The sequence below is a fragment of the Lethenteron reissneri genome, chromosome 28 (genome assembly GCF_015708825.2).
Source record: "Lethenteron reissneri isolate LAM-NWPU_2019-01 chromosome 28, ASM1570882v1, whole genome shotgun sequence".
Lineage (NCBI taxonomy): Eukaryota > Metazoa > Chordata > Hyperoartia > Petromyzontiformes > Petromyzontidae > Lethenteron > Lethenteron reissneri.
Genome location: NC_083806.1, coordinates 6,623,597 through 6,640,611, shown reverse-complemented (window position 1 = coordinate 6,640,611; position 17,015 = coordinate 6,623,597). Strand labels below are relative to the sequence as shown.

Sequence of the window (17,015 nt, the reverse complement as noted above, 5' to 3'; positions counted from 1 at the left end):
ACAGCACACGCGATCGCCTTTCTTTCCCCAGTGTTTAATTTAAGGCTGAGTTGACCTAACGGAAGCCCATAACCAGTTCAGATATTCAACTCTGATGTTACATGTGGCCAGGACTGAACTCGGGCCACCAATTTTCATAGCACCTCCGATCAGCACGGTTGGCTACGTACGGTGCGAAAGAAGTTCAACATAGATACATACATTACACAGTGCACTAAGCGGAGAAATGTACTTTCCCATATTTCCAACTACGGATACATTTTCAACACATGACAGTGAAATCAAATTGTTTAATTATCAATGCTGGAATTTCACCAACTTAAGTGAAAAATGTAATTTAATTGTTTGTTTTTTGGTGTACGTGCTGTCATTGATGACCAGACTGAGACCATCAACCCTTTTACTATTGAGAACCCAGTTTAATCACTGATGGCAACCTGGATTTGAACCCATAATCTCATCAGTGGCCGCTAAGTGCTCTGACCCCTGAGCCTCGCAGCCATCTCAATAACGAATTACATTTCCTGGCAGCATGGCATATAGTGCTCCTAATTCAGAGGAAAATTGTACACCACATTATGAAAAGTTGTATCATGATTTAGAAATGCAATGATATGCTGCTTGCAATCTGAAAGCATTAGTTTATGTCTACAAGTAGCATGTGGACAACTGATTTAGCATTCTCTGTAAAGGTGGCACGATACTCAAAAAAACCTCAGATATTCCAGCCGAGCTGGTTATTACTCATCAATGGCCTGAAACGTTCGGATGAAATAAGCCATAGAAACCAACATAAAACTGGGAGGTCATACCACCAAGCCCTCCTAGCCACTCACTCTGAAAATGTAATGGCCAAGCTGCCTGATGTACTGCAGCAAAAGCTGATTTACTGCAGCAGAAGCCACTGAGAGCCATGCTGAATATGCATGGCTCCCAAGTTATTGGATGGAAAGCTCCCAATCTATATGAATCCAATGATTGACATAGCTAACTTGAAGCAGGTCACCACTTTCCGCTGCCAATCGGTGCGTAAAATTGCTTTCCGTCCGCCAGTACAGATAGCGCGGTTCATTCGCTCGTTTCAGTGCAATCTCTGGCCTTAACCCTGCCAAAAAAGACTCACCTTTACCCTCAACCTCTGCCCTTGAGGCAGAATTGGTACCCTGACTTGGAGAACTGAGGAGAATCCATCAAAGGGTTTGCCAAATGAAAATGAATGTAGATCTCGCACATTCTTACGTCTCAATGAAAGGAAACATGCATTCTTCAAGTGCTGTGATTGGTCACACCCAATGTGAACATTCGTTTAGCCGAAATAATATGCGCAAAAGTATTGGTTTCGCAAATAAGCAGGATTCAACATACCTCAATCATGAACTAGTGCCCAAAACTTAACCCTAATCTTGGACTTGATTCTGAAATTAGTATCCATATACCTATGCTTATAATTTAAATATTTAATGTACCTCACATTTCCAGTATCAACAGAAGGTCATACACATACTAGTCACCAGAATCCATAACATTTACTCTACACCAGGGCTGGGAGAACCTACGTCCAATAGCCACATCAGGCCTACCACTTCAAAACGGCCTGCAAACGATAGTTATCCATTGCTACAATTGCCTTAGCCGCACAAATCTGATACTCGAGGGGCATATTTTCAACCTGGCCACACTGTTTCTCATTTTAGCACCTGAATGCAAGAATAATTATGAACTAATATTATTATTATTCGTATAAGCATCAGATGACGCCAAAGTGTCTGTTAATGCGAGGCCTGCCAAAGATATCAAAAACTCCTGTTCGACCTTTAGTACCAAAATATAATAATAGGGGTTTTCCCATTTTTTTGGCGGCAAAACTGAGACCTTTTTACAAGGATTAATGTCTGCAATGCATATATTATCATAGTGTGTTTTTTGTTTGCATTTTGACTGCAAGTATTGTGGTTAATGCAGACATGAATCCTTGTGGGGAGGTTTCAGTTTTGTTGCCAGAAAGGAGGGGAAAAACCCTATTATTATGTCTTATGGTTGTTATTGTTTGACTTGCATCATATTGGGATTTTTGCACACAGCGTTGTAATACAGTGTTTTTTTTTCTGGAAGATTTGCTGGTTTTTCCAGGATGTTTCTGTTGTGCGTCGTCGCTTTAAGATGTTCTCTGTTCATATTTTGTTTGTTGCGGTTGCATCGGACTCAAGAGCCGCATGGCTCACAGGGCTCTACACCTAATAAATAAAAACTTGAAACAGTAAAGGAAATTCTAGATTTGAAGCTTTCGTGACTGCAAGGATTCATATTCTTAGGTTTTTTCGGTAAAGTCACGTAGGTAAAAACATTAAAATTAATAAAAATAAAATAATTTAAATGTTTTTACCTACGTGACTTTACCGAAAAAACCTAAGAATATGCATAGTAAAGGAAATGTCGGTAACGTCATGTTACGTTGCGCGGCGAGTGATTCTGCCTGCGTGTCTCACTCCAGGCCTCCTGGAAGCAAACGATGTTCACCCCGCAGAGGGCGGCCGCCTCCACCATGCTCGCAAGACGCTTGTGCAATGCGGACACCTGCCAAGCACACGCACGCAGCACCCCCGCCAGGTACAGCAAGCACGTGAAAGGTCAACTCAATCCCACATTCAGACCCTCATACAATTTGCAATGCGATTTGTAGTTATACAGCATCTACATTCAATCACATATCTAGCGCTGTGCAATACAGGGGGAGCTGTGCATCACGGCGGCCTCCGTCATCTTTTGTTCAAGCGAACGTTGGATGGTGGTCATCTCTTATTTGTAATTCTAAGCCAGTGGTGGAAATTTAAAATACCAACAGGATGTTCTCAACAGATGAATCTATTCATCAATAAGGAAAAAAATATTCTTACATTCGCCATGCATCCACATGAGAATCACTAATGTTAGACTCATAGTTGGTGTATGTAATGGGTTTCGCCTTACCCATGTAGTCATTAGAGACCACTACATTTACCACAATGTAAAAAATAATTCATTCTCAATTTAAATCACGGCCCCAAATCGGAACATTTCATTGAATCGCAAGGGGTCACATCGGCCAGTCACCGAATCGGTTAAATAATAAAACGTAACACATGGGTCTTTCGCAAGAACTGAGGGAGCTTTCACCTCACGGCATGATTTTAAAGTGCAACTGGCCTCACAACATCATGGAGACATCACGGAAATGCATATCCCTTTTCCACTGACACATCTGAGCCGAGCCAGTGCAAATTTGCCATGCCAAGTCAGAACCAATCAGTTATACACTGGCCTGACACGACATCTGAATCTCGCTAGGGGCCAAGCAGGGCCAGGCATGAGGGGAATAACCCATTCATTGCGTGTAACGTCAAGTCAGTACACTGAGGACACAGTATCTACTTGAGTCTTGACATAGTCATTGCACGTGACGTCGACGGCATGGCTCGGCTTCTGCAGTGGAAAAACCTGGCGCTTCCTGACTCATGCCTGGTCGGCTTAGCAAGGCCCCCAGCGTGGCTCGGTTGTACAATGGGAAAAAAAGGTATCTCAGTTAACATTGGCTGAATTTCGATTTAAAGCTTTCGTGACTGCAGGGATTCATCTTCTTGGTTCTTTCGGTAAAGTCACGTAGAAGGGAAGTAATAAAATAATAAAAATAAAAATAATAAAATAAAATAATTATTATATTATTATTATATTATTTTATTTTATTATGTTTTATTTTTATTATTTTATTACTTCCCTTCTACGTGACTTTACCGAAAGAACCAAGAAGATAACATTGGCTGCTTCTGCTGATGCTGTTGTGGTCATCGTGTGGCTTGGGATCGTTATACCTGCTGAGCCACGGGTGCCGTTGTGGGCTCCACGATGTGGTTCTGCATCAGCCCGACGCGCACGAGACGGGGAGGCCGCAGCTGCTCGGGGGCGGCACCGATGGTGAAGGCTCGCAGCTCGAAGCCTCCCACCTCCGCCAGGCGCAGGGCTGCAACCGGGACATCTAGAGGCCTGGGTTGGATGCAACGCAGAGGTGGAGAGCGAGATCCGTTTAAGAACATTGCAGCTGATAATTGTTTTTTTAACCTTCTATCTGGCAACAAAACTGACACTTTTTTTTACAAGGAGTCATGTTTGTATAGACCACAATACCTGCAGCCATAATGCAAACAAAAAACATAACTCTGATAATATATGCACTGTCCTTGAAGTTGATTGGTCCACACCCAAGACAGCTTTCCTTAGAGTCTAGTCTCACATGGGTTGTCAGTTTTGTTGCCAGATAGAAGGGTAAAAAAACTATTATCATATTTTTTTACTGGCAAATGAGGTTCCAATGGCGTAAACATTGCAGCTCTCGAAAGTTTCCGTTACACGTTGTTCAATTTGAACCCGTAAGAAAGAGGTCGATCAGAGAGCATGCCAGAGTTAAAGACATTTATGCAAACCGTAAGAAAAGTAAGTGGGCTTGCACACGCCGTTAGGAAGGGACAAAGTCTGGTGATCACAACTAACGATGGAGTGGAAGCCAAAGAAGGAATGCACCCCTGAGGATGGCCATCAAGGGCAGGAAGCAATGAGATTGGCTCGTTTGCAGATGCTCTGGATTTTTGCATTGCATGACTGTAATGGATGGTGATGGCTTGGGGGAGGCATTCATTCCGCTGCAGATAGAGCATGGCTGATAATAGTTGCAAGGCGGATAAGGGGTAAGAGTACTTGACCGGAACTGCTGATTGCCGTGTTCAATCCAGGTTTCCGTGACCAGTAATGTTGACCACTAACGACTTGTAAAAAAACCCCTCAAATTAACTTTGATTTTCACGTAATTTTGCTAAGTTTCAGCTCTGATAATTAAATAAACACTGGGTTGACTGACGTATAAGACAAATATTTATCTGTAGCAAGGCACCTGGGAAAGTGTTTAGATGACAAAGTCACGAAAATCTGCTTCCGTGGGCCATTTCCAAACCTGTGCGAGAGTTCTGAATTCTTAGTCTCGTGACGTGATGCTCATAACACAACTGCAAAAAACTTGATAAAAGGGAAAAAAATATAAACATATATTTTACAAACCACGTAACTGGATGAGCATGGGAAAAAAACACTTGTCGGTATATTATGCGTTGTTTGCTTATAAATGTGTTTGTAATTTACTGCACTGCCTTTAAACGTGGTGCTGCAGTAGAGGGTCTGACTCACAGATTTGAGATGAGTGCGAGTTAAATGTACATCGGTAGACGATTCAGCCCATCATCCCGACAGAGTCATGAAAAATAATACCGTATCACTTCGTGGTAAAACAACAGAGCTCCTGTAACAACAATCCCTGCGATGGATATGTGGACTATACACCACGGGCTCCGAATCGCTATGAATAATGAGCACTGTCCAATGTTCATTTGGACATTAACAAGCTTCGAGCATAAATGTTCCTTAAAATAAATTAAAACATATCCACTCCATTCAGCATAGTTAAAAATTGTCTACGGTTACATCAACATGATTAAGCGTAATAATACGGTTTTCCCCTTTTTTTCTGGCAACAAAACTGAAACCTTTTTACAAGGATTCATGTCTGCATTAACCACAATACTTGCAGTTGAAATGCAAACAAAAACACACTGCAAGTATTGTGGTTAATGCAGACATGAATTCTTGTAAAAAGGTTTCAGTTTTGTTGCCAGAAAAAAGAGGGAAACTCTATTATTATATTTTGGTACTGTCAAAGGAGGTCTAATGATGATGATGATTAAGTGTGTCTCTAAAATAAGCATAAGAGAAGAAAATAATTCTTATCAAACTGGCCTTTGATTTGCCAGTGAATGTTTGACAGCACAATGGCTATCTTCACTGCTGACCAGCAAAAACAACAGTTACCAAGGCTTAGAAAAATGTTCTGCTTAGAAATAATGAATAGATGTAATAAAATCAATCACGTGCAATGCAGTGCGACACTGGTTAGTGCACCGCACTATGAACCTGGCAAACCAGCGTTTGAAACTCAGCCCTGGTTAACATCAGTGGCAAGTAATACTTGAGAGAGTCGTGGGCCACCCACCCCATTGACCAACCTGGACTGACAAGCAATGGTAAAGTATGGTCCTACAACCCCCATTACAGATAACTTGTGGAGAGGCCTTCATCCAGCAGTTTATTAACAAAGAGCTGTAACGTCATTATCACTACGTAATACACAAACACAGATATTCTGGGAGGGTTGTTCTATTTCGATTTAAAGCTTTCGTGACTGCAGGGATTCATCTTCTTGGTTCTTTCGGTAAAGTCACGTAGAAGGGAAGTAATACAAATAAAACATAATAAAATAATTCTCACGACGTTTCGGCCACAACGCAAGCAACCGTCCTCAGGTGAAGAGCAGGTCTGTCGGGAAGACAGCGTCTGAATGAAACACCACCAGGCTTGGAGCGTATATTTAAGCTGGGTTGGAGGGGGAAGAGCGCCTTGATAAAAGAATTTGCATATCAAGAGGAATTTAGCATATTTATGGGAAATGCAGATATGGGATTAGTCACTACTTGTGAAATGCGTAGGAGATGGGCCGGGGTTGTTCTAGACAGCGTGCACAACAACAAGGAGCAACCTCTCCTTTCATACAGTCACTGATTGAGGGGCTGTTCATGACTTAACTCGTTGGCAATACATTGCAAGGGAGATGTGTGTGAACATTGTTAAAATTGCACCGTTAAATTTGTAATGTTTTTCAAATGTATGTTTTTTTGGGGGCAATAAGCCCATCATCTCTCCAGGGTACATTAATCCTGTCCGTGGAAGTCGATCTTGGCCATCCTATAGATAAGCCTGTTTCCCCGCATAGGAATGTGGAAATTACATCAATAACGAAAGCATGCAGATGCCCTTTGATTTTGCCCAGAAAAGCCGTGCTGCCAATTCCAACATGAAGTTTCATCGCGAGTTCGTCTGCGCGGCGTGTGCAATTCACTTTAACGTGCAAAAAAAACTCGACGCGACTGCCATTGCAATAAAACAAATTCCACAAGTTTATGTCTGAGTGTGGGGATTTGTTAAACTTGAAAGCAACTGCACTCAAAGCGTCAACATACATCAACTCTCAAAACAAGTCAAAAGTGAGTCTAGATTTGAAGCTTTCGTGACTGCAAGGATTCATAAATAGTAATAAATAAATATTAAGATGCTATAAATAATCATTATCTTTTAAATTACAAACTAACAAATATTTTATTTTTATATTATTTTCTTTCTATTATTATTTCTAGTATTTTAATTATTTATTTTTCTTATTTATTTTTACCTACGTGACTTTACCGAAAAAACCTAAGAGTAAGTCAAAAGTGGTTTCCTGCTCACGTGCGCATCGAGGCGGATACTCATCCCCTGTGTCCAGCCCTGAGCCAGCGATGGACATTCCACATTACTATGACCGTGCATGCATCTCTCCCTCTCTCTCAAGAGAGACATGCACGAGAGAGAGAGAGAAGGGGGAAAAAAACCACCGCAGCCATCAACAAACACTGAACCGGCCGTGTTTCGAAAAAAACGCGCGTGCGTTGTTGGCGATTGTGCGAATAGCGAACATTACTCCTCATCTCCAAACTCACTTGGGTTGTCGCCCGTACAGGATCCGATTCACTTCTGCCAGCTCCTGGGCAGGAATGTACTTTTCCAGCGTCTCGTCCAAACTCTTGATCGCCGCGTCCGCCATTTACAACAAAAAAAACCACGGCCCCTTTTTTCAAAGTCGAGATTTCACAGAGCGCATAAGCGCTGTCCTAAATATAACCCCGATAGCCAAACGTGCCTTAGGGGGCGTCCATAAATGACGTCACGCGATTTTGGACGATTTTTGACCCCCCCCCCCTCGTCACACGGCGTCACAACAAGTCAGACCCCCCCCCCCTTAAATATGACGTCACAAAGCTCTGCCCCCCCCCCCTAAATAAAAATAAAACATGCTTCAAATCGCTTTAAACTATTGTCATTGTAGTGTGTATTTAATGTGGCGCTGCACTTTGATGTTGTAGGAGTAAACATTTATTAAAAAGTCTATTTAATTAAGTAGAACGTGTTGTCTATGTTTATTTAAAGTTGCGCATTTTGATGTGACGTCACATTTCTCTCCCCCCCCCCCTCTCTCGGCACACATCGTCACAAATGTCTGACCCCCTCTGGTTGCGTGACGTCATTTATGGACGGCCCCTTATGCGGACGATGGAATATATCATTCCAAGCGCGTATATAGTACGAAATCTGTACGCCGGGAAGCCTAGACCCGGGTCCAGGATGCTATTGTGAGATTGTTAAGTTGTTAAAGGGCTAAAACTTTGGTTATATAAAAAGAAAAGTCGCGTTTCTCTGTCTCTTGCTCTTCAATACAAATTCTGTTAAACGTTTAACCATGCCTGGTACACACACGCGCACGCACGACTTGGTTATACAGTAATGGTACATCACTACACCGTCGTGTATGTTATGTAAGAATGTGAAGTAAACCGTTTGGAGTTTGTGTTTAATGGCAAAGTCCAAATGTACTGGTTGACAAAGTGCAACACGAGGCATCTGGCATTGGGCTGGCTGGAGGGCACCATTTGAGCTGAGAAGTATTAAATAAGTCGAAACAAGCTACACGTTCACCATTAGCCGTCACTTCAAGATCGAAAACACGCTCGATCATTTGTTTTTATCGTCTCACTGATAGAGATTCATCTGTATACGTATATCCAGTGCTGGATTAAGCAAGTGCGGGGCCTGTAGCACATGTTATAAAGGGGCCCTAAATAAATTAAAAATATTAAAACACGTAAATGTTTTACTTGCATAGTAAAGTAATTGTATTTTTCATTTGCTATACAGCCAGATAATATGACAAATCGCTAACCTTAAACACCCAGTCGTTCATAAAAGTTGAAGGCAGTATAGTACTATAGTAATAGAGCAAGTGCAGAATCACTTAACCAGAATTTATAGCTTGAAAGCATTTAGCGCAGGGCCCTTGAAAGTGCGGGGCCCGTAGCATGTGTTACTTTTGCTACTGCAGTCGTACATAAAAATTGAAGGCAGTATAGTACTATAGTAATAGAGCAAGTGCTGAATCACTGAACCGGAATTGATCGCTTGAAAGCATTTAGCGCGGGGCCCTTGAAAGTGTGGGGCCCGTAGCTACATGTGTTACTTTTGCTACTAGGATAATCCGGCACTGCGTAAATCCCTCAATACACGGGACAGCGACTTTTCTGAAAAGTCCGCAAATTGAAATTCCGTATCGCGAATCCAATGTCCCCATTGACTTTCGTGATATAATTGGAGATGTATCCCTTCAAGACGTAATAAAACCACACTTGAGAATGCAGCAGACCATTTTAAATCACTATTTAATAGAAAATATGCCTTTACGATAACATTGGTGTCCTACGTATGGTGCGAAAGAAGTTGAGCATACTCAAAATAAGTCGCGAAATAAAACGGCACCAAGAATTGTGATCACCGCGTGAAGCGGTTTGTGCAGTGGATTTGTAAAGATTTGCAAACCTGCCTCAAAACACGAGTGGGATGGATGGCGCTTCCTCACCCTCCTCTCCTCCTGCCGCATCGCTATTGTTTCCAGCCACATCACCAGTTAGTTCCTTCTATATCGTAGGACCTTTTTTTGCCAGTATCACAGTATGAAAAATAAGAATAGGTTTTACCCTTTCTGGAAATAAAACAGGTGTCAAAATGTTCAAGCACCAAACAGATACATACTCTTATTTTTTTCGGTAAAGTCACGTAGGTAAAAAAGGAAATTAAAATTAATAAAAATAAAATAGTAATAAATCACGACGTTTCGGAGGCAACACAAGTCTCCGTCATCAGGTGGGACCGAGACTTGTGTTGCCTCCGAAACGTCGTGATTTTTTATTATTTTATTTTTTATTAATTTTAATTTCATTTTTTACCTACGTGACTTTACCGAAAAAACTAAGAGTATGAATCCTTGCAGTCACGAAAGCTTCAATCTAGAACCAAACAGGAATCAAGTTGACATTGGCCTGCCTTTTGGCGTTGCTTCTCTGTTTCTGACACTGGTGAGGACAAGGCCCTAAAGATGGCTGTCTCTGGTGTAGGACAATCCATTTGAAAGACAATGCAATATATGATCAGAGCATGTTTTTGTTTGCATGTTCACCACAAGTACGTGTGGTTAATGCAGACATGATTCCTTGCTAAATGTTTCTATTTGACATTTGAAATCTTATCACCTCCTGTTTTATTGCCAGAAAGGGTAAAACCTATTCTTCTTTTTTCATAGTTTCCCGTCATTCGAACAGGTGTTCTCCATGGAACTGCAGCACCTAATCCAGATCAGCTTTTACGACGCCTGCAAACCCCACGTCATTTTCGAGGGTCACAATGTTTTGTTGAATTTGTGGATTGGTTTCTGTTTGTGGGAAGACCACGACAATGGTGAACACACTCGGGCCAAATCGCCTTACACAGCACCGCTCATAGTCGATGATTTCAGTTCGTTCTGCCACTCGGTGATATTGTCCACGGTGTTGGTAGTGTCGTCGTTTCGCCAGAACTGCCTACTTGTAGGCTTATCCTTCCCATCAGAAGGCGAAAAGTATTCCTCAGCCAATGCGCCTTTGAAGGTGTCGATTACGCCTCTGTGATCCATAAGGCCGAATCAAGGCCGTTGTGTTTTCAGGGAGGTACCTCGACCCGCACATTATCAGACTGTTCAGACAGGTCGTCTAAATTGACTGGGTTGCCATGGGGCATTGTCTAGGATTGAGCGATGCCTTTGTTTAAATTTTTTTTATCACAGTACCTTTCAACAGTAGGAAAACAAAAAAACGTAGAGAACCAGTTTGTGAAAAAAAATCGGAGTCAAATCATCGGGACATTGGTCTTGGAGTGGCCCTTCATCAGCCCTGGGGACTTTTTAGAATGGTTGACCATTAAGGTCATTAAGTAGGCTTCAACTTAAAATCACCGTGCGGTAATTGCGTCCCCAGAAGAAGAGTTCAAGCGATCTTTGGCTCCTTTAAGCCCTGGCGCAGCCTTGTCTTCCCTCAGAAATAAATGTATTGCCAGGCATTCGCTGGCAGTAAAGTCACACGTCTGGTCAACATTAAACACTTGTTGAGGTGTGTAGCCCGCTTTCTTAGATTGTTTTCTCAGCGCTTCAGGATGCTTAACAAACCCCTGTCTGAATTTTGATTTAAAGTTTTCGTGACTGCAGGGATTCATATTCTTGGTTCTTTCGGTAAATAATAAAATAATATAAATATAAAAAAAAAATTCTCACGACGTTTCGACTGCAACACTAGCAATCATCATCAGGTGTGAAATCCACAGCAAGAAAATGTTCTTATTGTTTTATATTTTTATCATTTTATTATTTCCCTTCTACGTGACTTTACCGAAAGAACCAAGAATATAAACCCCTGTCTGTATCAGCACCGGCAGCTTCATCACTCATTATCTCAACGTTATGCCAACAATGACACCTTTTAAATCTCAGAAACGACCCGTTACTAGCACAGAAAGTTTGCACTTGTGAGTTTTTGCCATGTTCACGCTTTAAATCAACATTTTGGCTTTCTCGCCTGGCAATATTGTTGTTTATCGGTACTTGACGCTGGCTCTGATCTTCGATCCAAATACTTAACATAATTTACACGTTTTCCATCACTTCTACGGCGACACAACGTAATCGAACTTAAGGGTGAAGCTGCTGAAAACCTTTTATTGTTTCTTTATTATCACGTATTGTTTACTGTCACGTATTGTTCCCACTGTAGAGACAGGAAAGCCTAATGCTTTCACGATTTGTCTAGGTTTTTTCATCCGCTTCAAACCGCCTTAACACTTACAATTTTATATTCAAGGTAATTGCTTTACGATCTCTTTTTCCACTTATGCTATCACTTTGCACGTGATGACCTCTTTGCAGACGTCTTAACTTATTGTGATGGAAGAAACGTTGAAAAGGGGTGACATTCTGCAGGGTGGTGCAGATGGTGCAGATGTCTCGTGACACATTTCATTCTCTAAAACATAAATATTTTTTGATTTAAAGCTTTCGTGACTGCAGAGATTCATATGCTTGGTTCTTTCGGTAAAGTCACTTAGAAGATAAGTAATAAAATAATTTAATAAAGATATTAAACAATAACAAAATTCTCACGACGTTTCGACTGCAACACAAGCAATCATCATCAGGTGTGAAATCCACAGCAAGAAATGTTCACACCTGATGATGATTTCACACCTGATGATGATTGCTTGTGTTGCAGTCCAAACGTCGTGAGAATTTGTTTTATTGGTTAATATTTTTATATTATTTTATTATTTCTCTTCTACGTGACTTTACCGAAGAACCAAGAATATAAATATTTTTTTGAGGCAGAAAAAAAAAGTATCCTAACCAAGGAAATGTACAATTTCAATATAACTTGGAGTAAGCATGTGGTGGTCTGCGAAATATTTGGACATTCGAAAATTTTGGGAACCGCTGCTATAACCAATTCCCGTATTATTGCTCAGAGAAGTTGAGTTTCCAGGTCAATACTGCGTACAGCCGTTTCAATACGGTCTATTTGTGTTTCTCCCTTGTGATGGGACTTTGTAGGATGAACGTTGAGATGTATAAGGGGCACGGGGTGACCAATAAGGTCTGAATTGGTCTGTGATAAGGGGTTGACATGTATGCCTATTTTTGATTTAAAGCTTTCGGGACTGCAGGGATTCATATTCTTGGTTCTTTCGGTAAAGTCACGTAGAAGGGAAACAATATAATAATAAAAATATAAAAATATAAATATTGTTTGATATTTTTATTATTTCTCAATAAAATTATTAAAATATTAAAATATTAATATTGTTTTATATTTGTATTCTTTTATTGTTTCCCAATAAAATAATAAAATATATAAATATTGTTTTATCATTTTATTATTTTATTGCTTCCCTTCTACGTGACTTTACCGAAATAACCAAGAATATGTATGCCTATATCATGCAAACACTGTCAGTTTGTATGCTTGTACTAAGCAACAATTTTGTGCTGCGTACGTGAATTCCTGTGGCGTGTAAAAAAAGTAACGCGTACGTGTGAATTAATAGCTATAGAAAGCACTAAACTAAAAAGCCAGTGAGTATTAGGAAATCTCTTGGAATTCATACTCTTAGGTTTTTCGGTAAAGTCACGTAGGTAAAATAAAAATAAAAAATCGTCGTTAATTATTATTTTATTTCCATTAATATTTCTATTATTTTTTCTTTTTTACCTACGTGACTTTACCGAATAAACCTAAGAGTATGAATCCTTACAGTCACGAAAGCTTCAAATCTAGAATCTCTTAGAAGCTGCTTGTGGGGGGAGGGGTGGGGGGAGAAGGGGGGGGAGAGAAGGGGGGGGGAGAAGGGGGGGGAGAAGTGGGGGGGGAGAGGAGGGGGGGAGAAGAAGGGGGGAGAAGGAGGGGGGAGAAGAAGGGGGGGGAGAAAGGGGGGGGGAGAAGGAGGGGGGGAGAAGGAGGGGGGAGAAGGAGGGGGGGGAGCAGGAGGGGGAGAAGAAGAGGGGGGGGAGAAGGAGGGGGGAGAAGGAGGGGGGAGAAGAAGGGGGGGAGAAGGAGGGGGGGAGAAGGAGGGGGAGAGAAGGAGGGGGGTGGAGAAGGAGGGGGGAGAAGAAGAGGGGGGGGGAGAAGGAGGGGGGGAGGAGAAGGAGGGGGGGAGAAGAAGGGGGGGAGAAGGAGGGGGGGAGAAGGAGGGGGGGAGAAGAAGGGGGGGAGAAGGAGGGGGGGAGAAGGAGGGGGGGGAGAAGGAGGGGGGAGAAGAAGGGGGGGGAGAGGAGGGGGGAGAAGGAGGGGGGAGAAGAGGGGGGGGAGAAGGAGGGGGAGAAGGAGGGGGGAGAAGAAGGGGGGGGAGAAGGAGGGGGGAGAAGAAGGGGGGGAGAAGGAGGGGGAGAAGAAGTGGGGTAGAAGAAGGGGGGGAGAAGGCGGGGAGAAGGAGGGGGGGGAGAAGGGGGGGGGAAAGAGGGGGGGAGAAGGAGGGGGGGAGAAGGAGGGGGGAGAAGCAGGTGGGGAGAAGGAGGGGGGAGAGAAGGAGGGGGGAGGAAGGAGGGGGGAGAAGGAGGGGGGAGAAGGAGGGGGGAGAGAGAAGGAGGGGGGAGAAGGAGGTGGGGAGAAGAAGGGGGGGGAGAAGGAGGGGGGAGAAGAAGGGGGGGGGGGAGAAGGAGGGGGGAGAAGAAGGGGGGGAGAAGGAGGGGGGAGAAGAGAGGGGGGGAGAAGAAGGGGGGAGAAGAAGGGGGGGAGAAGGAGGGGGCGAGAAGGAGGGGGGAGAAGGAGGGGGGAGGAAGGAGGGGGGGGAGAAGGAGGGGGGAGAAGGAGGGGGGAGAAGAAGGGGGGGAGAAGGAGGGGGGGAGAAGGAGGGGGGAGAAGAAGGGGGGGAGAAGGAGGGGGGGAGAAGAAGGAGAAGGGGGGAGAAGGAGGGGGGGAGAAGGAGGGGGGAGAAGAAGGGGGGAGAAGGGGGGGGAGAAGGAGGGGGAGAAGGAGGGGGGGGAGAGAAGAAGGGGGGGGGGAGAAGGGGGGGGAGGAGAAGGAGGGGGGAGAAGGAGGGGGGAGAAGGAGGGGGGAGAAGGAGGGGGAGAAGGAGGGGGGAGAAGGAGGGGGGAGAAGGAGGGGGGGAGAAGGAGGGGGGAGAAGAAGGGGGGGAGAAGGAGGGGGGAGAAGGAGGGGGGAGAAGAAGGGGGGGGAGAAGGAGGGGGGAGAAGAGGGGGGAAGAAGGGGGGGAGAGAGGGGGAGAAGGAGGGGGGAGAAGAAGGGGGAGAAGAAGGGGGGGAGAAGGAGGGGGGGAGAAGGAGGGGGGGAGAAGAAGGGGGGGAGAAGAAGGGGGGGAGAAGAAGGGGGGGGAGAAGGAGGGGGGGAGAAGGAGGGGGGAGAAGAAGGGGGGGAGAAGGAGGGGGGGAGAAGGAGGGGGGAGAAGAAGGGGGGGAGAAGGAGGGGGGAGAAGGAGGGGGGGGGAGAAAGAGGGGGGAGAAGGAGGGGGGGGAAGGGGGGGGGAGAAGGAAGGGGGAGAAGAAGGGGGGAGAAGGAGGGGGGAGAAGGGGGGGGGGAAGGAGGGGGGAAAAGGGGGGGGAGAAGGAGGGGGGAGAAGGGGGGGGGGAAGGAGGGGGGAGAAGGGGGGGGAGAAGGAGGGGGGAGAAGGGGGGGGAGAAGGAGGGGGGGGGTAGAAGAAGGGGGGGGGGCGTACCCACACCGCCCCACCGTTGCCGCGTTGCTATTGGACAACGGCGACCAATGACAGCACGGAGCTTGGTGGGCGTTGTCTTGATGACGTCCCTACGCGAGACCCCATTGGTTAATAATTTGGCGCCAATTTTTTTTTTTTATAGCTGTTGTCGCCGCTACCGATGTCGTGAAAATCGAATGGATCGCTGCACGCTTTAACGTTTGGCGAATGTAACGCGCTCACTATTCATACGTCTCAGAGGTAATACGTTACGTGTGAATCGGTGATATAATCCATTAATTAACGTTAATGCTATATTCTGTGGGTTTTTAAAAAAATCTTTAAGAAGGCCAGCCGGCCGAAACGTCGCCTAACCCCTTAGTTGACGGTTAAAGATTCTAATTTAAAGCTTCCGTGACTGCAGGGATTCATATTCTTGGTTCTTTCGGTAAAGTCACGTAGGTAGGAAAATAATAGATCACGACATCAGGTGGGACAACCACAGCAAGAAGTAAGATGAAGTAGGCTTACTTTAGCAGTTTTTTCTTGCTATGTAACTGGTATATCTACTGGTATATCTACCTACGTAACTGGTATATCTACTGGTATATCTACCTACGTAACTGGTATATCTACTTGTATATCTACCTACGTAACTGGTATATCTACTGGTATATCTACCTACGTAACTGGTATATCTACTTGTATATCTACCTACGTAACTGGTATATCTACTTGTATATCTACCTACGTAACTGGTATATCTACTTGTATATCTACCTACGTAACTGGTATATCTACTTGTATATCTACCTACGTAACTGGTATATCCATTTATACTGTTGGGTGGACAGAGGTGGGCATTTAAAAACATTACGCAACTTAAATTAGCGCGCCGAGGTCGAATTTAACTGGCGAGTTCTGGACTGAAAGCCCCTTCTTTATTTCATTTATAAGTCACTGGACTTATAATCTTAACACATCTACGGCAACATCCTCATTATTGCAAGTCCTGTACTGAAATATGTGGGCACAGCGAACACAGCCACTCCTGGCATCTTCACCAATCCCCCCAATGACCTGCGTGGCGAGGTCTGGTCTGATAATTGGACGTCTATATTCTTGGTTATTTCGGTAAAGTCACGTAGAAGGGAAATAATACATTGTATTGCTGTGGTTTTCACACCTGATGATGATTGCTTGTGTTGCAATTGAAACGTCGTGAGAAGTTTTTAAATTTCCCTTCTACGTGACTTTATTGAAAGAACCAAGAATATGAATATAAAATGTACCCAAAAAAGTGTTGATTCTACTTTGGCATTGGAGCACAAATCACATATTACACAAACTCAATCTATTAGTCTATAACACTACCATAAAAGGAAAAGTGGATGACAACATTTTGGGCAAAGCAGATCTTGACTTAAAATTTCCCCAAACGCTGCCTATATAATGTAATTTTGTATTACTGTATTTTTTAAAACGTAATCTCAGTGTGCTCTCTCAATCTGTGCACTGCTGCACTACATTTGTACCACTATAGACATCAGCCTACGTGGTATCTCTGACGGATTTATAGGGTTTCAACGCCAAAGCAAAACACGTATTGAATCACTGCATTTGAATCTCCACAGTGAGCCGCTGTGGGCCATCGAGGCAAGGAACGCTGCCATCTCCAACATTTGAAATAACAATTTTATTCAAATTTTCTTGCTGTGGATTTCACACCTGATGATGATTGCTTGTGTTGCAGTCGAAACGTCGTGAGAATTTTTATTGTTTAATATTTTTATTGT

The 17,015-nt window shown here is 43.7% G+C and overlaps 2 protein-coding genes across 4 annotated transcripts in view; one reads left to right on the top strand and one right to left on the bottom strand.

The window, feature by feature from the left end:
- Nucleotides 1-7,832, bottom strand: part of UPB1 (beta-ureidopropionase 1) — a 30,791-nt gene extending 22,959 nt beyond the window's left edge. Inside the window, exons 1-3 of the mRNA XM_061561960.1 lie at nucleotides 7,608-7,832; nucleotides 3,846-4,017; nucleotides 2,487-2,574 (exon numbers count right to left, since the gene is read on the bottom strand). Coding sequence (XP_061417944.1) covers nucleotides 2,487-2,574; nucleotides 3,846-4,017; nucleotides 7,608-7,711 — 364 coding nt within the window. The 5' untranslated portion in view covers nucleotides 7,712-7,832. The remainder of the gene's footprint in view (nucleotides 1-2,486; nucleotides 2,575-3,845; nucleotides 4,018-7,607) is intronic.
- Nucleotides 6,048-17,015, top strand: part of ZSWIM7 (zinc finger SWIM-type containing 7) — a 48,551-nt gene continuing 37,583 nt past the window's right edge. The window contains exon 1 of one of the 3 annotated variants that reach the window (XM_061561964.1): nucleotides 6,048-6,098. The gene's annotated coding sequence lies outside the window, so the exon portion shown is untranslated. Of the gene's footprint in view, nucleotides 6,099-15,371; nucleotides 15,481-15,682; nucleotides 15,731-17,015 lie in introns of those variants that run through there. The other 2 variants (XM_061561962.1, XM_061561963.1) reach the window with 2 other exon arrangements.